The sequence below is a fragment of the Echiichthys vipera genome (assembly GCF_963691815.1).
Source record: "Echiichthys vipera genome assembly, chromosome: 8".
In the NCBI taxonomy this organism is placed as follows: Eukaryota; Metazoa; Chordata; class Actinopteri; order Perciformes; family Trachinidae; genus Echiichthys; species Echiichthys vipera.
In genome coordinates this window covers 5,292,523-5,317,800 of record NC_139833.1, presented here as the reverse complement: position 1 = coordinate 5,317,800, position 25,278 = coordinate 5,292,523, and the positions used below count along the sequence as shown (strand labels likewise).

The following is a 25,278-nucleotide window of genomic DNA, read 5'->3' as shown; positions in this document are numbered from 1 at the left end:
GTGAAACCACCAAAATATGGGACCCAGTCAGAAAGAGCTGCCATGAATAAATGGTTTATGGATTAGTAGACAACTATTAAATTAATCATCAACTATTTTGATAATTAATTCATCAGTTAAATTAATAAGTTTAAGTCATTTCTAAAGAAAAAAGTTTTAAAATCCCAGATCTCAGCTTCCTAAATTTGAATATTTTCCCCCTCTTCTGACATTTTATAGCCCAAACTAATAAATGATAATAAACTAATCTGACAGATTAATGGATAATAAAGATAATTGTTAGTTGCAGCTCTACTGTCACATTGAATTATTTTTTTAAATGATGGATAAAAGCTTATAGATCAAAGAACAAAGATGGGCACAACCTTTGCCAAGAGGAAAAAAAGATGTAATGTCAATTGTATTCATGATTTTTATTTGTTTCATTCAAATCCTGTAACGTGGAGTGTTATCCGTGTTACGTCGTCAGTCGTTGTTGCCTATCTAAAGATAAGAAAGTAAAATAAATGTCACTTTATTTCAACAGGTCACAGATTTCAGTGCAACACTGCAAGAAAATGATCTATTTTTAGTAGTAAAGTAAAAAGTGATTAGTATTTGTTTTGTTAAGTAAATAATCAGCTGTGCAGATTTAAGGAAAATAAACGTTAAATGTGTATTTATGCAGGTTTATTAATACAATATCTGAACATTATACCAGAAGAATTCTTCATCATGAGGAATTTTTTTCATATTGTAGTTTAAACAAGAACCATTTCATATTCACCAGCGTGTACAGTTTATATATCGGGGTGCAAAATTTATATATTGTGAAATAAACACCTGAAATGGAACAAAAGAGATTTATTTTGGGGCTCTCTCTTCGGCTTTTGCTGCAGGGAAAGTGTTGAGAATCTGATCCACAAGCACTCTTACGCCCGGTCGCCGATCCGAACCTACGCCGGTGACGAGGAGAGCCTGAGTGAGGACGGACACCCCGCGCACACCAGAGGTGAGTGGCTGTCACACCCACAACAGAGAGCACAGATACAGGGGGGAGAGGGACCCCGGCACAGGGCTGGTGTTCTCTGTTCTTTCAATCTACTTCCTGGCACTCAAGTTTCAGAATACTGGCAGCTTTATCCTTAAACCCAAGTACATATAATCCTAATCCCGTGTCTCCTGCAGGTTCTGCGTTCACCGCCTCAGACAACCTCTCTCTGAGCTCCTGGGTCACCACCACTTCGGGCTTCTCCGGCTTCCAGCACCCACAGTCCCTGTCAGCCATGGGCGCCGGCACCGCCTCCCTTCCTCACCCCATCCAGGGCTCCCTGCCCCCCTACAGCCGTCTGGGCATGCCGCTGACGCCCACCGCTCTGGCCGGAACCATGCAGGGCAGCGGGCCTTCTTTCCCTTCCTTCCACATGCCCCGCTACCACCACTACTTCCAGCAGGGGCCCTATGCTGCCATCCAGGGACTCCGCCACTCCTCCACGGTCATGACGCCCTTTGTATGACTCCGTCCTGGGGAGGAGACGGCCGATCTTCACTTTTATCCCCAATCAAGTGCAACCAGTTACTTCTCCACTCCGGCTCATCACTCCTCATCCCGTTTGAATCTACCCCCCTGGTCTTTGTAAATAGTTCACCTGCGGCAAGTGAAGTGAGGAGGATTCGGCATACTGATCCAGAAAACCCAGGAGTGGCACCTCCGCAGGACCTGCAGACTCATCAGCGGGTCCCGTGGCTTCTTTGAACACTTCAGTGACATTGTACAAACACTGACAACCTCAAAACAAACTATAAAACCTAATGTGAGACGATACAAGGAGCATGTTTGGTCTTGGCCCTTGAAGAACAGAAAGGGGATCCTGAACTCATTTGAAGAATATTTAGAAAACCATCTCAAGGTGTCACGAGGTCCACAGAGGCTTTAAAGACGGCAGGTTGCTATGTGAGCCTTCAACCATGCAACCTAAAAGGATGAGACTCATCTGAAGCTACAGTATGTTGTTGGACGCCGGAGCTCAGTCTGAGTCTGTGAACATTTCAGCATATAACAGAATCTCAGCTTTCCTCTGTTTTCTAGAAAGCCAGCCATATGTACAGTTCAAACTTCACGCTCTGTGGAAAATAATGTCCGAAACGTGTTGAAATGCATTGTACAAAGACAAAAACGCAACATTTACTCATAGGAAAAATTCTCACTGTAGAGTGCAAAAAAAATATTCATAGGACGCATGCTGACCGCAGTAGACACACGCGCTGGGTAAACTTTATATGGAATAATGTGGGATGAATAAGCTCTAACCTGTGACACGGGGGAAGGCTTTTTGCATACTTTAAAGGGCCGGTCACACCAGCATTTAAAACGGTGATCCTCTACAGCGAAATCAAGTCATTTCAAAGGAAATCCGTCGACAAATCTGCACAAATGTTTATTCTGGAGTTACGGATTGGCGTCAGAACACTTTCATTATAGGCGATTGAAGCCGCACGGCTCCGTGGCCCTTCAACAGGTAAAAACTACATAGAACTGAGTAAAAAACAAGTACAATCAGTTGATTAAGACGCACACCTCATTGTACCAGAGTTCACTGTGAGGCAGCACAGCTTCAACCTGCAGAACCAACTGTATAACACCTCGAAGGCACTCAGTGAAGCTGCAGCAGCCACACACTACTGACAGTCTGGGGAGCAGGTAAAAAAAACACGTGCGTACTGCGTACACAGGGTGTCTGTTCCCCATGTGTTCTGTCTGTTACACTTTGGTGAACTTTGCAAATTCTCACCATTCAAATCGTCTCAACAGTGCTGACCGTTTTGAAGGAACAGAGATCCGGGCAATCCAAAATGTCGGAAGCTAGCGTAGTTCATTAGCTATGTTGCACAGCGCAGCGTTATTTAATGTCCTCTGCTGGAGTCTTTTCTCTTTCTCCCCACGAAAGAAGAATGGATTGCAGGCAGTAATGAGACGGGCGCTGATGATACAAATGTTTCTTTTGAATTAGTTGTGTGATGGCAACCTAGCCGACGAGCTAATTAAGTGACTCTTGCATGCTAGTTACCTAGGAGAGTTTTGTTCTCCCTTTTCTTGAATGAAATCCTGCGGACAAAATGCCACAGGGGAGGAAACTGTCCAGTCCGGAGAACACAAACAGAAACCACGAGGGTTATTGTAACGCACTGACGGTTAGCTCGTCCGCTACAGTAGGTCATCAACTGGTCGTCAAGCCTCTAACACAACTTCGCCGTGCTTCTTCCTGGTGTGACCCGGCTTAAACAAAGAGGGATTCAACCACAAAATGTATTTTTAGTTGAAATCATCAGTTTTAAAGTCTTCACGTTTGAATTCTCTTATTAAACCGGCCATAAATGCAGCCGTCATGAATCAGATTACACCGGTAGGATTTCAACCCGTCGATCACGCGTCGTAACCTCTTGTGTTCCGAACCGTTTGAAGGGGAACAGCAGTGTGGCTTCATATTTTTCACTGTAAACACACAGCAGCAGCTTCTGTTTAGGAACGGCAGTGTTTCCTGTTGCGTCTATTAACTTCAGCCTTTTAGCGGTTAGTCTGTCGCAGGTGTTACCGAGCTGATTCATGGCTGCATCGGAGCGCGTCGACAGGGCGTCCACACCTGGAAATAATGGCCCACTGCTGTCTCATTTAAAACACGCAGAGAGGAAGAAGCTGCTGCAGTCGGGGACGGTCAGGTGCATGGAAATGGCAGCTCACCTGGGCTGATGGTTAATGCTGTTGTCCTGGAATACATTTCATTATGAAGATACCGTTTTCATGCAGAAGCTCCACAGCAAAAACTCTCCATCTGATCAAGTGTTACTGCTAAACACTGTTGCAACAGCTAAACAATTATTGCTACTGATTTCTCTATAGATTTTGAGATCCTAAGGCTTAAATGTGACAAATAGATACAGCTTCTTCTGACCATCAGTCCAAAAAAATAAAATATATTCTGTTCACTATCATATATCATGAAGAAAACCCTAAAATCACGACATCTGAGAAGCAGTAAATGTTTTAAAAAAATGACTTATATGTGAATAATTTCTCAAATTACCTGTCAATTGACAAGTTATTTTAATACATTTTTTTCCATTTTGAATTCTTCACCAAACAGATTTAAGGGATTCTTATCAAATATATTTGTTTATGTTTATTTTTATGTATGAATCAGCTGATTACATTTTGTTTAAATGTTGTTTTTTTTACTTTAAATTAATTTAACTTTACTTCCTACACAACGTCCGATTATCGTACCGCAGGACACAAATAATTGACTGACTGGTTGTGATGGAGACTTTTTGCAGTGAGGCTGTCACATTTTATGCACACACACACACACACACACACACACACACACACACACACACACACACACGCAAACACACACAAACACACACACACACACACACACACACACACACACACACACACGCAAACACACACAAACACACACACACACACACACACACACACACACACACACACACACACTTCAGCATAATGAAACATTTTGACGCATCAGAAGTGGATTGTTATGTAGCTTCTGGTGTGTGTGTGTGTGTGTGTGTGTGTGTGTGTGTGTGTGTGTTTGATGATAAAGACACTTAACGCTGCTCTGTGGAGGCAGAATTCAAACAAATGTATAAAAGTGATAACGAGCAGGTGACACAAACACTGTAACTGTCCCAGTTTGACACATTCGTACGTCACATGAAGCCTCCTGCGGGGACACGCGGACACAGATGCTCTGCTCTGACCCCTTGCATATCAGTCACGTGCAAGAAGTTCATTTTCTCTCATCTGTTTATTGAGGAAATCTTGTACTTTAATTTTGTTTTGCTTTGGAAATCAAACCTCGGTCCTTCGACGAGTGTGTACAAACGAACCGAATGTCGATTTCCATCAGTGTAAATGTAAAACACTTCTTTTCCCTTTTGAACCGTACGCACAGTCCTGACTTCGCCACTGAGAATAATCTTCTTTTTTATCAAAAAGTTTTCTTTTGTATGCCATAATATGAATACGACACCGGACGAGATTGTGTTTTGATGATTTTTAAGTGCAATATATTTATTTTGCTCTCTGGAAATAATGTGTAATGTACCATGCCGCATTTAAAAAGAAAAAAAAGAGTTATTTGTAAACCTTGAGAAATATATATCACCACCCAAAACTCCTGAGTTATCCTTTGTATCGTGTGTTTCCTCTCTCTCTGTGAATCACAGGTAGTCAGAAATAAATGAAATCATGAATTATTCACTTATTATTCACTTAATAAGTTCTTATTACTTACTTATTATTTACGTTTCAGTGAACCCAGTGAGACATTTAATGTTTCTATCTGAGGAACAGCTCTTATATTCTTTTCTCATGTAATATTTTATGAAGCCATTCAAAGAATTCTGTGTCTTCTGTTTGTGAGTTTATGGAAAAAATTAAACATAAAAAGCCACAACAGAAGTCAGTTCCCCTGATGTTCAAAGAGAAACAAGCAACTGATGTCTCTAAGGTTTCCTCACGATTGAAACTGCCTTTAAAACGTATCTGACAACGCCACCTAGTGGTCAGCTGTTGTCCCGGCTACAGCCTGCCTGAATAATAGCCACAGTTCAGACATATGTTACAAGTTAACCCTCCAGATGGTTTTGAATCATATCAACGGGATTTTTGATCTGAAACTATTTAAAGATAAATCATGAGTTTAAATAAGACACACTAACATTTCAGAATTACAGATACAGTGACACCAACAGTGACCCCAACGACTGTCACTAACGAAGTGGAAACCAACTTCCCACCAACGACTGTCACTCTAACGACGGTCATTGGCACTTGGAGCAGAAAGGGTTCCCGTGACATCATCGGCCTTGTGAGAGGTTAAATACCTGGATCTCCACACCAGTTAGTTGGACCAGTCCCAGCCTGATCCTGGTCCTGGTCCAGTCCCAGCCGTGTAACCGTCACGTTTTTATAGTCTATGCACATAACGTGAAGTGTTCACACATCCAAGCTTCTCTCTCTTTTTAATTGTTGTCTGTGAGCTACTGTAAAGCCTGAAATCCTCGGTGTCGCAACAGTAATTAACCTCGATCCGTGTGTCGGGTCATTGAATTCGAGGGGATTTGTTGGGCCTGGAAAGCTCTTGAGAAGTCCTTACATTTTATGTTTATGTAAGAAGGTTGTGGGAACCCGGAACTAACAGACAACACATACACATACACTCAGAAAGTGTCTCACAGTGTGTTGCAGCAACCTTGTGCTAAAATCTTAAATACATTAACTTTTTCCCCTCATCATCAAAGGGAAAACGTATTTATTAAAAGACTAAAAAGTGAAATATCACAGTGACAGAAGTTCAGCTCAGATGTCTCCTGGTTCTCCTGATCATCTTTGATCATCATTGATCTGTTTCCACACCTTGCCTGAGTCCACCTGTGGCAGATTCAGTTGATTGGACTTAATTTGGACACACACACCTGTGTATATCTGACTGCACTGCGCTTACTAATGCAAAAGTCAGACATGTTGTGAACTGTCACCTTTTAGTAGATAGGGTTTTATCTCAACAGCACATTTAAAACATATCTTATGTTAAATATGATAGAAGTATTTATTATTGTATTAAATATTTATCTTATAAATGGCATCAAAAAGTGAAGAAAAAGAGGATTATTTCCATGACCGCTGACAGAAAAAACAGAAAGTGCCCTTTTCTAAATGATACAGTTAATGATGGTTGGATCCATTTACTGCTTCAGTTTCAGTGGTGGAGTGGGATTAAGTACTAGACAGTGTTGCTCCTGAAGGGCTGCCCTGCGTGTTTTAGGGTTCTCCCTGCTCTAACACACCTGAGTCTCATGATGTGCTCGTTATCAAGCAGCTGAAGCTCGTCACAGTTTGATCATTGTTAGATGCAGGTGTGTTAGAGCAGGGACAAACCTAAACATGCAGGACAGCCCTGAAATTACGGCGTAAAACCGTCCCAGGCTCTTTTTCTGCAATTTTTTCTTGTGATTTCCCAGACAGGCGCTAACAGCCGAATGCGGCTAACATTGATTAGCTCAGGGCAGCACGGTGAAGGTATTAAAATGGCTTTTTTAACCACTAATACTGCACCATGGTGACTCTGGTTTTTACTCTTTTCTTGTTGATAATAATAAAAATATAGAATAACACCAGCCTTGTCCTTGTTTGACTGAAGTACAGAGCTCGTTCAAAACATGCCTGTTGGGAATGAACCAATGGCTTGGCCTCCAGTATTGGTGCTTGCAGCTTTCTCAATACACTGAGCAACACACCTGCCATGACATAAGTGCAACACAAGTCCGCATGTCCCATGTGAAACTTAATTGCGGATTTTGGTTATTTACTTAGTTTTCTTTTTAAAGACGTCCAAGAGTCCTGAAAGCCTCCGTATGTGACAAGCTGTGAACAAGAACGAGGCGTAAAGTGGCAAAGCTTGAAACGCGTTACATGAAGCACAGAAGACAGGAAAAAGTCACGCTTTCCATGAGATCACATTCACATTCACACTACCGTGCTAATAAATATGTCCCGTGGATCTCAAGAGCTCGTAGTAAACACTGCACTTCCTTTAGTCCTCAGTAACACACCCGCCAAGTGTGAAGTCGATCGGATTAACGGTTGTCGAGAAAGTCGAAGGACAGACAGACGGACAGACAAAGAGTTCTTCCATTTTCATGAGATGTCTCCTGAGAATGGAAAAAGCAAAGTTAAGTAGAAGAGTCCTGCAAAACATGTCCAAAATGAATGATGGACTAAATGACCAAAACCCAAAACCATCCACATGAGAAACTCTGAGGAGTTGTTAAATTATTAAAGCCAGCTCTGAGATCATAAATCATAATAAAGCTAATAGACCTGCATAAGAAATATCTTCTAATGGGAGCAGGGAAGTGTTTAACATTTACATTTTAGGCAGTTTGCCGAAGCTTTTATGAGCAAAAACATAACAGACGAGCAGCGGCACGTGACGTAGATGTCTGAACGAATCCAAAAAATGTTCATTACAAAACAAAATGTAATATAACAATGTCAGATATTAAAGCAGGTCAGTATAATGTCCCTGTAAGCCTGTTTAGTGTTCATGTATACATGTTCAATCACAATCTATGGACTGAAAAACACACTCATATCTGCACTATTGACTCCAGTACACACACACACACACACACACACGCAGTCGTCTATCACCAGAACCATCACCCGCCACCGCAGACGAACTGACGGATCGATGGCTGGATGTTAGTCACCGTTTCACCAGGAAGAAGGCCCCATTTCGGCCCTGATAAGAATCGGTTACATCCTTCGAAAATAAATAAATAAACAAATAAATAACATCCAGTGTGGCTCTGATTGGATTAAAGGGAGAGGGGAAGGACAAGACAAGCCACCGTGAGGTATGGCCTAACAAATTGGAGCCAACAGTCAGGCCAGAGAGTCCATTTTGGGGCATAATTTACACAGTGAGGAGCATGAGCTGAATCTAATGTCATTTCCATCAATTTTGCATTTTGGCCCTCCCCCCCGGGCTTTTAGCGGTCATTTGAATCGTCTGGCGGAGGACAGCCGGCGAGCATTACAATGTCGGAGACGTCATTTAGCACTGCAGCAAAGTGAGAGGTGGTTCTTTATGGCGTGGTGACTGGCTGCACAACGGCAGCGCGCATCCATTGCTGCACCATCTCACAAATGGCTAACAAGATGCTAATAGAGTAAGAGCACCGAATCGCCCCAGACAAGCCACTTAATGGATGTTTTATCTGCAGGTCAAGAGTCTCATCAGCCGCAGTCGGTCCTGACAAGACGTGCCAAGTCTAATTTAGCGATAAAAGCGCTTTTAACAAACAGGCCACAAAGTGCTTCAGGGAAGACAAAGGACACGAAACACACACAAGAGTTTGTGCTGAAATGTGAAACCTGTTGGCAAACAATGGAATATCGCTTTAGAGGAGATACACCTCGAAAGCAAAGTTGCCCGAGGACAAACGGAGACGACAGCACTTCCTGACAGAGCTCAAACTAAATTCACTTCCTGCCCACAATCTGAGGGCACTAATTATTTTACCGAAGGTTTCTAGGACCAAATGTAGACCGACATCAAGGTTACTGACTCATATTTTGTCTCATATCTAATACTTTTTAGTCATTCATTCATTCATCTTCAACCACTTATCCCACGGTCGGGGTCACAGGGGGGGCTGGAGCAGATCCCAGCTGACATCGGGCGTGAGGCGGGGTACATCCTGGACAGGACGCCAGTCTATCACAGGACACATAGAGACAAACAGAGACAGACAACCATTCACACCTACGGGCAATTTTAGAGTCATCAATTAACCGAACACGGGCATGTTTTTGGACTGTGGGAGGAAACCGGAGAACCCGGAGAAAACCTTTGAGGCGATAGTGCTAAACAATACACTTTTTTAGTCATGCCATTAAGAAATAACCCAAAATCAGTGGTGAAAAGTAACTGTATTATAAATATGAGGTACTTTACTTGAGAATTTACATCTTATGCTACTTTATATCTACTGCACTACACATGGGTGGACTATGAGACAATGGGCCCCTCGGATTTTTACCAATGCAGCCGCAATCTGAACAGCCAGGTCCCATTTAATGTGAGTTTGACGTCATTCTGACCCGCGCTGCACTGTTTTGTAAATGAATGACAAATAAAGTTGACTGAAAAAAAAGTGTGCCACAGGCGGGAGCCAGGAGCAGAATCAAAAGAAACATGGAGGACCGCAGTGAAGCAGGGGGCCAGTGGAGGGATGGTGAAGTTTTAGACTGCCACACACTGTTTTTAGCATTAAGCCATAAAGTCCCATAATACAAGTCACCGTTGCCATGTTTGCTTCCGTAAACACCGTTGTGGTGTGATGTCATAAATGATCAGCTGCGCATGCGGATCATTTCAGGAGCGTGAGCTGTTGACACAACAACCCGTAGACAGGCCACGTTTAAAGACGTAATGTGAAAAGCCAAACAAAAAATGGTCTTTGAGCAATAAATCAGAAACTGGAAACTGAGTTTCTGAAAACCCTGGAAGCAGTTTTGACCTAAAAAACAGTTTGAAAGTGAACAAATGGCCAAAAGGCATGGTCTGTCTATATAATATCTGTTTGTGTAAAATAGGCCTGGGTAGTAAGTATTAATCGTTTTTTATATGAATACTTATATTTTATTCCAGGGCTGCCCAACCCTGCTCCTGGAGGGCCACTGTCCTGCATGTTTTAGGTTCCTCTCTGCTCCAACACCTGAATCAAATGATGTGCTCGTTATCAAGCAGCCGAAGCTCGTCACAGGTTTGAAAATCGTTAGACTCAAGTGAGCAGGATTGGGCAGCCCTGCTCAACACCATCATCCTTGTTTTGAGTCAATTGCTGCAGGTGGACATAACGAGGTCGGTGTGATCAGCTTCAGGTGTTGCTGCTTTGAGTGTGAGCAAAACCCACAACCTTTGTTTATGCTGAATATTGTTGTTTTTTTTTTTGTTTTTCTTAGTTTGTTCATCTTTGGTTTGATTCCTTTGGTTTTTTTTTTCTTTTGTTTATTATTGGAACAAGCTGGAGGAAATAGTGAGCTGTAGAGAATAGTGTTATAAATGTGAACGTTTGATAAAACTGGGCATTTATTGGGCATTAAAGTCCCTGAACACCCACACAGGTGTTTTCAGTTAGCTGGTTGAGTAGCCCTCTTCTCAGGACTGTGTGGGTGTCTACTGTGATTGATTGACATGTTCCCCTGTCTCCTGTTAGCTTTGTATCACATGTTAGCTTTGTATCACCTGTTAAGGCGGGACAAGTACACCTTTATTATTCTTAGTGGTAGACGGGCATTTATGACCTCATGAATTTCCGTCAAAGCCCCGCCCACCTTCAACCCAAGCAGACGTCTAATCAGCCAGAATAACTGAGAGGGTTAACACCTGTGAGGGTGTTCAGGGGCTTTAATAATCACTACTAAGTTAGTGCCACCTTGAAACATTAAAATTGTGCTTTACTGTTACTGTACTACACTGCGAAAGACACAATTCTTCAAATATATAACTTTTACTTTCACTACTTTGACCTTAGTAAAAGATCCGAAAACTCGTTTCCACCTCTGTCTAAATTGAGATATTTGATTGTGTATAGATTATTAAATCACACTTAGTAGGGACACTGTACAGCTCCAAACTCTCTGCACTGCAACTCTCAGGAAAATGTCAAATTTGAACACTAAGCTGATGCAAAATCACTGGGTTGCTTTGATGCGGATGCAGTTACATTTGGAAACCAATTGAATCACAAGATAATCACATTAATCACAAACATATTTGGTTTGTGTTTTTGACAGCAGGGAGTCGAAGGAAAGAGATGCGAGTTTTCCTTTCAGTGTCAGACACGGCCAAGAGAATCCCCTGTGTGTTTGAGGCTGATGCTGTGGGGCCGTCTATACCAACGCAGGTATTTTTGAAACTGTGTGTTTCTCTGCGCTGTTTGACCTTTCATCCACACGTAACCGCAGTTATGGGCTCCTGAAACCGGAGTCTAGGGTAAACTTATTACTCTAAAATTCCAGTTTCAGCAGTGTGTGGACAGGAAAACCGCAATTTCCGAAAAAACGAGGTCGTGGGTACAAGTGGCGGAAATGTGTTTCCTCAGGAGGGGGGCTGGAGTCTCCTTTAGAGAGAGGGGGAGAAGTTCAGCCATCAGTAAGGAACTCAGAGTAGAGCCGCTGCCCCTTTGCGTTGAAAGGAGCCAGTTGAGGTGGTTCAGGATCATCTGGTAAGGATGAACCCTGGGCGCCTCCCTAGGGAGGTGTTCCAGGCACGTCCAGCTGGGAGGAGGCCTCGGGGAAGACCCAGGACCAGGTGGAGAGATTAGATCTCCACACTGGCCTGGGAACGCCTCAGGATCCCCCAGTTAGAGCTGGTTAATGTGGCCCGGGAAAGGGAAGTTTGGGGTCCCCTGCTAAAGCCGCTGCACCCGCGACCCGACCCCGGAAAAGCGATTGAAGATGAGATGAGATGAGATTGTTTATAACATCACACTGTGCGATGGTAAACAGTAAGTTGTTTCCATAGCCAATAAAAAAATGTATGTAGCATCTCCGTCGAGGTTCATTCTCTCAACTTGATCCAATCGTACTCGCCTCAGGGAGTCGCCATCTTGTCAGACTCCGCATCATTTCCTCTTACCAAAAAGGGCACTCCACGAGCCAAGTACAAGCACACTTGTGTCAGTCTGGTGGAAAACCCACAGTTTCCGGGAGTCAAGTGAAGGCAGCGTTTATGATCTATGATTTAAACTGATATTCAACACAGTACCATGCCCATAGACTGTAAAACACTGACCCTCACAGCCCGAATCCTCCCAGTGCTCCAGATTAGCATCTAGTGTATGTGCCACGCTTAATTGCAAGTCATGGTGCAAGTGCGCCTATTTAAATTGGCATAACAGAGCCAACACATTTGTACAGTTGATCGAAGAGCAAACCATCTTGTCTCTTATGGTAACACCACCACACGAATGACCACAGTCCAGGTCGAGATGACGGAGTTAGCATGCTAATCCTGACAACTAGCCTCCGAGGAGAAGTGAGGGCCAGATGCTAGCTGTCACTCAAGAGGCCACACCCCTAATTATTCATAAACTTTAACCTCCAATAAAATAAAAACTAGCCTGGTAAAAAAACATTCACCCCCCCCTTAGTGTTGTCATGGAGATATGACCTAAAAATACAGTATAGAGTGTTTTTCTGTACCAGGCCTTAAACAGGTATAATGATGCTGCAACGCTCTGTGGATGGAAACGTAATAACCGTAACACTCAAACATGTCTTTAGCACCTCTGTTCTGCATTTTCTTGTTATTTATTCGTTGACACACAGTGCATATCATAATAATATCGGCCTGCTCACGCATCGATCAGGTTCTCATCTACGCATGAAGATTTTACTGCACGCGCTCAGTCGGGGGTACTTTTACTGAAAGCAGGTGCTACAGTGCATCACCATCTCGTCCTTACAGGTGTCACACACTCTCATCCCCGTCCTCTCTCTGGTCACTTAATAAAGCCAGTCTATCTCTGTGGCATGTGTCAAACCCAACTGCTGCCTCTCCAAAGACAACGAGGCCTGATAGCAGGGAAACAGGAGAGAGCCGTCTGCATAACAAGGACTTATTATGATGATGAAATGTCCTACAAGGCCGCAAACACCCTCTTAAAGAAATCTCTCCCTCTGATAAGGGGAGTCTAACCCTGGGGAGAGAGAGAGAGGGAGGGAGGGATCCTAACCTGATTGGATCGGCGGCTCGGATCGGGGCGCGCGTAACGAAATCAAATGGCCGTCAAGCCGCTGTCATGCATAATTAATTGGGCCCCGTACGACCAACTACACAAAAATCCATGGTCATTTGATTAGGGGGTTTTGGAGGACTCTCTGAAGTGCATCGCTGTCTGAGCTGCCTCTCTGCTCACCTCTCTATCGGTGACGATAGTGTCAGAATCCGCACATGTTTAACTCGAACTGACCAAACTCAAACTCAGGGATGTAATATAACTCCTTCGTGAAGTCCGTGGAAAATGTGTAGGCTGTCTTGTCCCGTCTTGCTGAAGGTCACCGGAATCTACAGATGCAGACGGCTGACAGTTCTCAGCAGGTGAAGTCAATCAAACGACCCCCCCATCTGCCACTGAGCTGCCCTTCAGCAAAGCACCTACCCTCCCATTCTGCCGTACAGTGGCAAATATGAGACAGTATTCAGTTTCTAGCAACATTACGCGTCTACAGCCCTGGTAGCAGCTCCGTGAGGCGGTAAAAGCTAAATGCTAACACGTTTTTAAGCAGGGGTGTCAAACTGATAGATTTGCAGGGGTTATACATAAATAAGTTGGACATGTAAAAACTTTGGGCTGATGGTCGTGCTCGAGGAAAAGCACAGAGGATCACCAAAGGAGCGCTCGGCCCACTGATATACACCCTAAAATTCACTTTAGCTTTGATTTTTTTCTGCCTTGCTTGGTTTCATTTTCTTTTGTGAAACTCTTGGTAACATTAAGAAAAGTTCTATATAAATAAGGGTGATTTTCATTCTTTCATTCATCTTCAACCTCTTGACCCTGTCGGGGTCAGGGGAGCCGATCCCAGCTGACATCGGGCGTGAGGCGGAGAAAACCCACGTAGACACAGGGAGAACATGCAAACTCCACACAGAAGGGCCCCAGCCGGGATGCGAACCTGGAACCTTCTCGCCTTAAGGAGACAGTGCTAACCACTACACCACCCGGGTTGATTTGTTATATTTAATATGATCCATCATCAGGGGAACCTGCAGATGCATAACATGCATAGTAATGTAAAAAGCTTCTAAACACATTATTTTATCGAACAGATTATCACTACTTTGATTATTTATTTTAATTGTCTTTATTTATTTTATCTACTTATCTAGTTAAATCTACTGTATTTCCAGTTTGCTTTTTCTTACTATTTGCATTTTTTTTTGTTTTACCGTTTGCTCTTATTAATTTGTCAGGGTCTGTGAATATGAAGCATTATTTTATTTTCATTTAACCAGGAAAAAAAAAAAGAACAGTGTCCTGGTTAAATAAAGTAAGAATACAGGCTTAGAAACACAAACATAACAATTAAGTGGAAACAAGTAAGAAAATAACAGTCAACTTGCTTTTTGTAAATGACTCTAAGGATAAATAGTTGATAACATTTACAAAGTTGTTATACCTTTTGACCGAGTGCTGGAAAAATATGGATATAAAAAAAAAGTTTCAGATAATTTGGGGTTATTGTAAAACTGAACTAATTGCAATCAACTTGTGCTAACACATCGTTGCCTGAAAGTCCCATCAAAGAAGGTTTTCTCAGTGAACTACTGTCAGCTCTGAGCCACTTTGACATCTGTGGGTGAACACCGCCACCTGCAGGACACCTGAGGAACTACGGACGTAAAACACAGCAGACACGTTGAACCGCAGCAAGATTTTTATTCAAAAAAAGCATATATTCAGGAATTAAAGATGCATATACTTACATGTGTAAATAATGTTCAAATACACAAAGTGGGAAAACAATGTGCATCAGTAGCGGCAATGTCTTTATGCACGTCGTGTGCAAACGTGAAAATGTCTTTAGGGATGTGGTTGTCATGATTTGTTACCGACACACATCTCCCTCTCATTCTAGGGAGTTTCCTGATTTTATTTTGTCATTTTTTAGATTTACACCCCTCATTTAAAAGTTTAAAAAGCAAGACCTTATCACTGCTTAAAATGGAAGACAGCTCCCTCGTGGGCCGCGGCCCGTCGCCCCCGCCTCAATGAATTCACGATCAATGAGAGAAAAAGAAAATAACTTTCACTGCTGAAGCGTTTACTCCATTAACACAACGTGAGATTAACTTTCTACATGGTTGTTTATTCTCATATCCTCCTGCACAAAAATCACAGTTTCTGCTCTAAAACTTCAGAGGAGCCTGTTTTTAAATATTGGTCAGTTTGTTGGCAGCATGTGGAGGGTCGCAGCCGACTGGCTAGGGAAGTATCGGGTGGTCTGGGTTAAAAGGGTATTTGGAAAGTTCTGAAGATGACTTGGGGGGTATTCAGGACAGTAGAGATGAAGGTTGGAGTTGTGATACTTCTGTAGAGCGGTACCTGCTGGCAGGAGGAGGGGTTTATGAGAGGTAGGACAGAAGGGGTCTGCCTAGTTGGCCTGCTGAGGCCTTCCGTCTGGGATGAGCGAAGTGAAGAAAGTGCTGATGAAGGACCACGCGGTGGTGAGGAAGCTTGGTTCTGGGAGAGCAGGAGCAGGAGCAGCCGCCTGGGCCTGGTCCTCAGGGCCTCCACCTGCTTCCTCACCGCTGTCGTCGTCCTCCGCCCCCTCATCCATCAGACGTTCCTGAGAGATGGGAGGAGACCGGCATGGTTAGAGACAGGAAATGGCAAAGATGGAACGCTATTTTCATGTAATCCAATCATTACTTTCATAAATAGCCATTGTGTTTTATTTTTCAGCAGTAAATCTCAAATTCAACAGCATTGCAGGCTGTTGTATCCTTCATTTTTCTTAATACGTCCATGATCTTCATCGCCACCATCTTGGCAGCGCCATCTGACACGAGGCATGTAGGATCTCAACCAGCAAAATCCAACTCAATCAAACTTTAAAAAGCGCACCGCGATTTATTTTAACGATCGTCACCAATATCGACCGTCACACTTTTGTATCGCAGATTTACTACCTCACAGAGGAGCGTTACATTCCTACAAAATAACAGGGAGGTGTAGAGACGTTCCAACTCACCATTTCCTGTATGTCCTGGTGTCTCTCTGGTTCCTCCTGCGGAGGCCTGGCTCTTTCTCCTCCTCTGGGGTTCTGCTGCTCAGGCCTGAAAGGAAACCAACCAGCCTGATGCCTGGAGAAAGTAAACACAAACTAAAGTTTATATTCCATAAATGCATAGACATGTTTCTAAAGTGGTACTCTAAAATCACATTGAAAGATTGGTGAAACGGACTGTGGTCATGAACCCACAACCCAAATTAAAGCAAATGTAAAAACATGTATCTGTAAAATACAACTCACAGGTAGACGAGCAGCATGGCGCCGATCACCATGACGAAGCGGCTAAAGGAGGAGTAAAAGTAAACGATGCTGAGCAGGACACCGGCACGAGACACCGTGTACAACCAGTCCAGCCAATCGCGGTTCATCTCGTCGTCGTTCATCACCGCCCCGCCCTGTGCGTTCATCTGGATGTTGGGGTTGGCCGGCTGGTTCTCGGGTAATGGGTTGGGAGCCGGGTTGGGCCCCAGCGGGGGCTGCACGGCTTCATTGGGCTGGGCGGGTTGGTGGGGCGAGGGGGAGGGAGAGGGAGGAGTGGGGGTGATGGGAGGCTGAGAGGCGGCTACTGCTGCCTGACTGATGAGGAGAAAAGAGTCCGATATTTAGAAGAAAACCCAAAACTATTGTAAAAAATTACAAAATGGCAGCAATTAGAAAAAGACTACATGTGTATATACATTTCTTCAACTTACTATTGCATGTAGTACTGGCGTGCATACATCTGCTGCCACCACAGCATCTGCATGGGCATGTACATGGGGTGGGCGGGCATGTTGGCAGGGAGGTCGCCTTGCAAAGGGACCTGGGCTCCATCCGGCCTGTAGAGAAATGTTTAAAACTTAGTGTTGAATCAGCGACTCTCTGTCTGAATATAATACACTTCTTAAAAAAGGTTTGATTTATTGCAGGACTGTTGTATTGGACCACATTAGATTACACAGTCCCTATGGTATTTAAACTAAACTAGGGTTGGGTACCAAACACTTAACTTTTAAAAAGGTACAGACTGAATTACACCAATACTACCGAGCCCCGATTCACGTTAATTCAGTCGGTGCCAAATTTTGGTGTCTAAGAGCTTCTCTGTCCTCTCCTCTGCATGTTTGACAGAACGGGGCTCAGCTCAGACGGACAGGCGAGGAGAGAAGAGCACACGGCGTCACACAGCATCGCCCTGCAGCTTGTACAAAGACACTCGCTGCAGTATTATCTATGCCCTGGTGACAGACTGACAGGCTCAAGGGTGAATGAAGAGGTTTTGGAGGTGGTTAATTTTGCGTGGTGTGAAAAATGTTTTAAATAAATTACTAAATGTAAACAAATAACATAAAAGTTTTTGACTTATTTTTAAAACTAAAATTACATTTGTCTTATTACAATCAGATGGTACCAAAAAAAGGTACCGGTACCGAATTTCAGGTTCTGGTATCCGTTCGAATGTGAATGTTTCCAAAAGAGGAAGATTAAGATTATCTAAGGCTGAAGTTTGTGTCTCTACTTCAGAAAAATAAGTCTCAATTCAGAAGGTTACAGCAGACACACCACCGTAGCCATATTTTGTGGAAAACCATGAAAATGTCAATGAAAAAGAGTTGTATATCAGTTATATTGTGGCGTCAGAGACTTTCTTACCACTGAGGGACACCAGCAGGACTCTGGGGGTTGTACTGGGGGAAGCCGCCGCGATACCTCAGGCCATCATAACTTCCTGGGACAGAAGAGGAGGAGGAGGAGGCTGGCTGACTGTCCTGATTCAGTGTGGCGGCAGAGGTGGAGGAGCCGGCGCTGTCTGAACTCTGAGAGACGAGAAGTAAACACCAATCAGGAACTGAGCTAGTTAACACACGGAAAACAGGATGTTTTCTAAAGGCCCGTTTTAAAAGGCAGTGTGACTGCATGCAAATGCAACAGAAAGACACACGTGGAAGCAAACAAACACGGATTCATTGTAGGCGGTGGAAAGTTGAGGGGCAGATGTGTTTGCACAAGTTATCTCAGTCAAGAGTCGGAGTGGTCACACACAGAGTAACACTCCAGACACACTAGAGCCGCAACGACTGGCAGATTAATTGCCAACTGCTTAAATATTTGAAAAAACCACCAAGGTTTCAGGTAGTTTTACGCAGGTTGCTATTTTCCAACTCAATAAATCTCACCTTGATTCATATAAGGTTCATAATAATAATAATAAAAAAAGCATAACAAGAAAAACAAAAACAAATTCTGATTGTAGCTTTTAGTTTCTTCCCTAATCAGATCGGTGCATGCCTACAGCTAATACCTGTACAGTTGTTTCAAAACCTGTTTATGGTGAAGGAACCCGCCAACAGTCAACATCAGGTGTCATCTGTAGGATTTAGAGGCTTAACAGCTGCTCATGGATCTTTGCGTCCATTAGCTGCTGGTGTCATGGTTCACCATCTCCCATAAATATTTGACAAAGCATAAACCTTGGAGCCTCAGCTACAAACAACTAAGCTGTGTCACACACACACTTTGTTAGAGCCCTACAGAAGGAGATGAAGAGTGGTGCTCGTATGTGTGTGTGTGTGTCTACTCACGCCGGAGTCCGAAGCAGAGGAATTTGCCGTGGAGGAGCTCCGAGGCATGGGCGAGGCTGGGGGGCTGTGAGAGGTACACACTAGATGCATCATGTGGTATTCATCCTGCTGAGGGTCGACAGGGTCAGGGCATGACCGAGGATGTGGGAGGAAGAGAGAGAAGGAGAGGAGGAGGAGGTGGAGGCAGCAACAGAGCAGAGAGGGAAATAAAACAAGAAACAGAGAGATGAATGATTAGTGTAGAAGTGTCCAGAATTCAGACACAATACCGGACTTTTGTTTGTGAATCACATCTGATCAGTTATTGTTTCCGAGGCAACCCGCTCTCTCTCTCTCTCTCTCTCTCACACACACACACACACAGCTCTTACCTTTCTAAGCACATCTTTGAGCTGGAGGTGGTCTGGAAGAAGTCTTCCTGAGTACACCAGCCGCTGGTCTTTAGACAGCTACAACACAAACAGCATCGGGTGGTGAGACAAAGAAAAGACCCGTGTACAGAGCGTGTGAAACTGTTTAAATTGGTTGTGTTTTTATTAAAGCAAGGGGGGGGGGGGGGAATGAAATATGATACCGTGAGAACAGGGAGGAACCCCAAGCGTTGCTGATCATTAGCATCGGCTAGAAAATGGACCTTGTTTTGAGAATGAACCCTTTCAGGTACCTCTTTGTCACGACCAGCCCACTGAAATCCTGCACACGGATGCAGAAACATCAGCCTTTTAAATAAAACATTTCTCGTCCGCTCTGATGTTTGTCTCCAGCTGTTAGATGGGGAGGGGGACGGGACCTTGTTGTCATGTGGAATGTTAGAACAGGAGATGTGAAATCCTTAATGTGCATAAAGTGACTTCAGGATTAGATTAGATTGCTGGGCTACAGATTAGATTTCAAATCGTACTAAAAGCACCCTGCGTGTATAATCATATTCTCCGTGCTACATGTCATTTTACAAAGGACACTTGCCCACGATGGAAAACGGACACTAAAGTATAAAAAAAAAACAGAATTTCAAAGGTTATCGCCTCATTCTCATGCAAATCAGTGGTTGTATTTGTCTGCTGCATGTTCTCTTTTTTATAATTGTGTCTTTTTGCAGCACCGTGTGATTATCTCACACACAGACACAACTCGAGGCGCAAACTTTCACTGACATTTAACACACGTTGCTATGGTTACACAGCTTTGCTTTGAATACCTGTGGTGCTTCTTATCGTGAATAAATTAAACTGAAAAAATAAGCACTGCCAACTTTGTCTGTGCTTGTCATCATCTGATTTGTTTCTGGGGTTTTTTTTGTGCAAAGCTTCCCTGAACTTGAAATTTTAAGCGTAGGAACATAAATAAAACCACAGCGTTCCTCAAGTAATTGCTCAACTCATCCATGAAAACCCAGCCGTCCATTTCTAAATACCAACCTGAAGAAGAGGAGATTGTTTTCACCAAATGTGTGAGCAGGAGGCGATTGGTCTATTGTGCACAAACCAACACAATGCACCTCAGGACAAAGGCAGGAGCATTGTATTTAGTCATAGGGTTGTTTAGGATATACTAAGCATACGTGACACTAAGCAGACAAATGGATTCTGCCGCAGGACTGGTTTGAAAAGATTTTCCTCCACTGTAAAAAAAACAATAACAAAGTAGTTGGAATATTTTTTTAATGACAGAAAATTAAGCGCCAATATTTAAAGGAAAGAAGGAAGAATATTTATTGGTTTTTGCCTCTCAAATGTGAGAATTAGATGCTTTCTATGTCTTAAATCATAGTCAATTGAATACCGTATTTTCCGCACTATAAGGCGCACCACATTATAAGGCGCACCTTCACTGAATGGCTTATTTTGAAACTTTTTTCATATATAAGGCGCATCGCATTATAAGGTGCATAGAACAGACCCTACAGTCGAGGCTGGGGTTACGTTCTGCATCCATAGATGGAGCTGCGCTAAAGGGAACGTCAACAAAACAGTCAGGGGAGGTCGTCTTGTTGCTTCCTCGACTTCCGCACCATTGATTAGTTCATGTTAAACTCTCTGGCTGCTGCTCTATTCCCGTGTTCTACTGCGTGACTAATGGCCTTGTGTTTAAACTCTGCGTCGTAAGCGTGTCTCTTAATAGCAGCCATTTTGGGCTCTTTACACAAACACACACATGGAAATGAAATGGCACGCTTCGCGCAGTCATATATGCACCGCGCGTTACTTCTTCTACGGGGGGGAAATAGAGTCGGCGGCTGCCTACCGTAGTTGCGAGACCTGTTGTGGCTCAATATTGGTCCATATATAAGGAGCACCGGATTATAAGGCGCACTGTCGGCTTTTGAGACATGTGAAGGTTTTTAGGTGCGACTTATAGTGCGGAAAATACGGTAACTTTGGGTCATTTGAAGCACTTTGGCCCTAAGAAATTGTGTCAGTTCTGAGACCAACCGGATAATCGATTACTTGAGAAAATAAATGGTAAATGTAATGATAAGGAAAATTATTTGTTAGTTGCAGCCCTATATTTGTCTTTTGGTACACTTTTGCAAAAGCAAAAATACATCTAGTTATGCATCTGTCCACAACATTTAAGGATTTCCTCCTGGTTCGTGAGTCAGTTTAAACTATTTTTAATCCACCTGCACACACGTAGAGCCAGAACGAAGACGACAAAGAGAACAAGTGAACATGAGAGCTACTTACCGGCTTGCTTGGGTAAACGTTGGAGATGTGACTCTTCAGCCTCTCCACGGTCCAGTTGAGGAAGCAGTTAATGGTCTGGTCTTCATACTTCTGGTTCGGGGCCTTAATGACCAGGGTTACAGGACTTTCCACTGTCCAGGGGTCCATGGCTCATATTACTAGCAGTGTGGGCTCTGAAGAACCTGAGCTCAAGAGAGCTTTAGCGTCACAACACTCAGGACTCACCTGAGGAGACAGTTCCCTCAAATTCTGTCCATTCTGGGGCCAAAACACACGTGAAACTCTCCCGGCTGTGGGATGTGGTCGTCCCCTCTACAGTATCATCCGTGGAGGAAGTTTGGTGGTTTCCAACTATATCGATGGGGATTTTTCTGTGGTGATAGTTCTTGGAGTTCTGTTGAAAAGTAAAAGAGGAAGAGTCTGAGTCTCTTTGCTGTAAACAAAGTTTCACACAAAGAAGCTGACAGATTTAAATAATAAATACATCACATTAAATCATATTACAGTATATCTGGCTGCAAAGCTATTACTAGTTTATTCATACAGCCACACTTGAAACTGTATTTATGTTTTGTTTAATCATAATCAGTTTTATACCTATCTTACTCCAAACACGTTTTTATTATGAAACTGTGTTTGTAATTGCTTTCTAATTTGAATATGATTATGAGAGACCTGTCTGAATACAACACATTACACTTCAACAGCACCACAAACCCCAGCTTCCAAAATGATCACAAAGTTGAATTAACACATATCTAAAACTGATTATAACCTTAAAGGTCTTCAGACTGCGACAAAACAGTCGCATTTTGCAACCAAAATTTGAGTGTGCGACTAAATTTTACATCTTGTCGCACATGCACAGCCAGATGTCTCGCCATATCAATATGAAAGTGGCTCAACAGCAACTGAGTGACAGATAAGACAGGAACAATATTTGAGCAGTTTGAGAAGATAGTAACGTCAGCACTGTAACACAAACACCTAACACCTGCAGCTAGTCACAGTGTCTGGACCTGGCGGACAGGATTCAGACAGCGGAGTGACAGAAGAAACTTACTAAACCAAAATAGTTTCCAGGGTTTAACGGATTCATTGACTTTATTTCTAGGCCCAGCGCAGCAGGTGACACACAGACTGATCTGATCAGTGTAGATACGGTTCATGTTTAAAATGAATGAACAGCTGTAAAAATAAAACCCAGGTGTGAGTCGATCGACTTAATAAAATGGAAACGTATCTGTTCGGTGAGGTGAGTGAGTGGCGGTCGTCACACCGCTACTCGCTCTCTCCAGGGCCGTGCCATATGTTGTCGGGCACAGGGTGGGGCTCTTTTTTTTGTGACGCTAAAATTTCTGGTCCGCGCTCTTAAAATTTTCAGTTGGGGGCCAAAGTGCTGCTAGTGAAAAAAGTTAGTCTGGAGCTTTATTGAAGGTAAAATTCATTGCACAGTTTTAGATAGTAGGCTCTTTGTTTTGGCTATCCAATCAACCGCAGCGAGGAAACATGCAAACTAATTTGAAACTACACGCCCAGTAAACCCCAGTTACACCGGTTTCAGAATGACTATTCCTACATTGATTTTACTAATTAAAGGATAGTCCGTCTATCAATAGAAACCATTGGCCTCAGGCTTGAGTCTTCTTACTAAAGACACGTAGATCTTTAAAAATGGGTAAAAAATATGTACTTTTACTTTCGATCCAGCTCTGCGCCATAGTAATGTGGGCGTGTGTTCAGATGAACAGTGTTTGGTCTTCCTTTAACAAAATTTCAGCAGAGCGTGAGACCATTTGGTAGATTTTGGCAGATCTCCAATGCTCCGTTCCTCGGGGACTTCCACTGCCACGGAGAGAGACAGGCCAAACACTGTTCGTCTGAACACAATGCCCATGTTGCCACGACACAGACCTGGATCAAAATAGGTAAAGTATCCCTTTTAGTAATACACTGGCTCAGATATACATGTATGTGCAGCACCCCCTTTCCTCTCGCTTCTCCCAAAACCTTAAAATGTGTCCATGTCTTTTAGTTGAGGTAAAGTTACTGTGCGACTGATTCCTTCACTCTTGATCACGTGAATTCATGATCTATTCTTCGAAGTGTGGTTCCCAGAGAGACATCAGACAACAGATCTGTTTCTCGTGCAGATGTCAACAATAGACAGACTTTAACTACACAGACTTGTTAGTGGGATCAATTCATTGTTGGTTTTGGTCTGTGCAAGAGATGGGTTGACAATAAGGAGAAATACAGAATATCATCATGTCTATAATAGTGTTACATTGCATGAATAGCACCACCAAGAGTCTAGTGTGCCACAAACACTGGTCTTACTTGGTGGTACTTGAGAAAACGTGGTATTTACTGAGGGGGTACATCATGTTCACAGTTTGAGAACCCCCATGAGGCTTTAGGTAACAATAGCTATTAGGCCCAATTTGAAATACAACCAAATTGAATACAATACTTGTAATAGGCCTAATAGGACTGAGGGGTCCTTGTCCTAAAAAACGTTGAAATACCCCTGGTTTCATTAATGAGATGCAAATCGCTGGATTCCTAGAGTTTCACTTCCTGGCAGGTGATTTAACTTCTTTGTCTGTACAAAGAGTAACATTACATAGATCTTATCGAGCTTAGCTGAATATTTCATGTATTTCTGTGGTTTTTATGCAAACAAATTCGATCCTGAAAACAGAAACTAACAGCTGTGGAGGTGTTGGGGGGCCGCGGGTTTCAGTTCAGGCTTCCCGACACCTGCCGTGTTGCGTCAGCGTTACAGCAAACTGTCAAAACAATCAACTAACTGTAAATTATCCCGAAACAAGCTCAACTGAGGGATTCACAGCAGAGTACGCAGTTTATAAGTACACCCCCCGTGTTTAAAAACCAACAAAAACACTCATAAAACCAGCTTTAAGTCACTCCTGCGCTTCTATTTTGACCATTCGTGAAACCAGGGGAACAGGAGTTAGCTTGTTGGCTAACGTTAGCTTCGCTGTTGCTACGCTACATAATAATTCGGTTGGACGTTCGAAACCGTTGACCGCGATGACAACACATTTAACGGACTTAATTTAACGGAACGGAGTGAGGTTACCGGCTATAAAACACGGGGGTTTCGGTTCCGTACCTGTTTATAACGTTACTCCTGCGGGACCGTCGTGTCTTCGCCCCAGCTCGCCTATACGCCTTGTTGTCGTTAATGTCGGGTGTGAGACCGGATGCCACGTCAGCATCCTCCCAACAGCTGATCACGAGGAAGAAGGCAGCACGTAAACGTACCCGGAAGTGTGTTCAAAGAAAAACAATGATAACAAAAAGTCAACGAAATTAAAGATAATAGACATTAACGAAGACGTATAGCAGCTATCTTAAATGTCCAACTCCATCCAAGGTCAAACTAATTCAGTTCAAATTAAAAAAAATAATAATTTAATCCTGCTGCTGAAACCTTTAAGGAAAAGGTTAAATTTGGAAGTAAGTCCGTGTTTATCACTTCAATTCAATTTAATTCAATTTTATTTATAGTGCCAAATCATAACAACAGTTATCTCAGGACACTTTACAAACTAGGTAAAGACAGATGGTTAAATATTGGGATTAACATGTATTTGTATAAAACATTTAAAGTAAAGGTTTA

General features: G+C 43.1%; 2 protein-coding genes across 5 annotated transcripts in view; one reads left to right on the top strand and one right to left on the bottom strand.

Moving 5' to 3' along the window:
* Nucleotides 1-1,496, top strand: part of tbx20 (T-box transcription factor 20) — a gene marked incomplete at both ends in the record, with an annotated part of 16,850 nt that extends 15,354 nt beyond the window's left edge. For all 3 annotated transcript variants that reach the window (XM_083918790.1, XM_083918789.1, XM_083918788.1), the window contains 2 exons: nt 879-991; nt 1,168-1,496. In XM_083918790.1, the coding sequence (XP_083774916.1) occupies nt 879-991; nt 1,168-1,496 (442 nt within the window). The remainder of the gene's footprint in view (nt 1-878; nt 992-1,167) is intronic.
* Nucleotides 1,497-15,009: 13,513 nt separating this feature from the next.
* On the bottom strand, nt 15,010-24,847 carry herpud2 (HERPUD family member 2). 2 transcript variants are annotated; one of them, XM_083917641.1, is made up of 9 exons: nt 24,769-24,847; nt 21,630-22,023; nt 19,314-19,391; nt 18,943-19,050; nt 18,014-18,177; nt 17,074-17,199; nt 16,622-16,957; nt 16,340-16,451; nt 15,010-15,934 (listed from the first exon to the last, which is right to left on the bottom strand). In XM_083917641.1, the coding sequence occupies exons 2-9, from the start codon at nt 21,774-21,776 to the stop codon at nt 15,740-15,742; spliced, it is 1,266 nt and encodes a 421-aa protein (XP_083773767.1). In that variant the 5' UTR covers nt 21,777-22,023; nt 24,769-24,847; the 3' UTR covers nt 15,010-15,739. The 2 variants fall into 2 exon arrangements, with proteins under 2 accessions (XP_083773767.1, XP_083773768.1); XM_083917642.1 differs by having other exon boundaries at nt 18,943-19,047.
* Nucleotides 24,848-25,278: the final 431 nt, after the last annotated feature.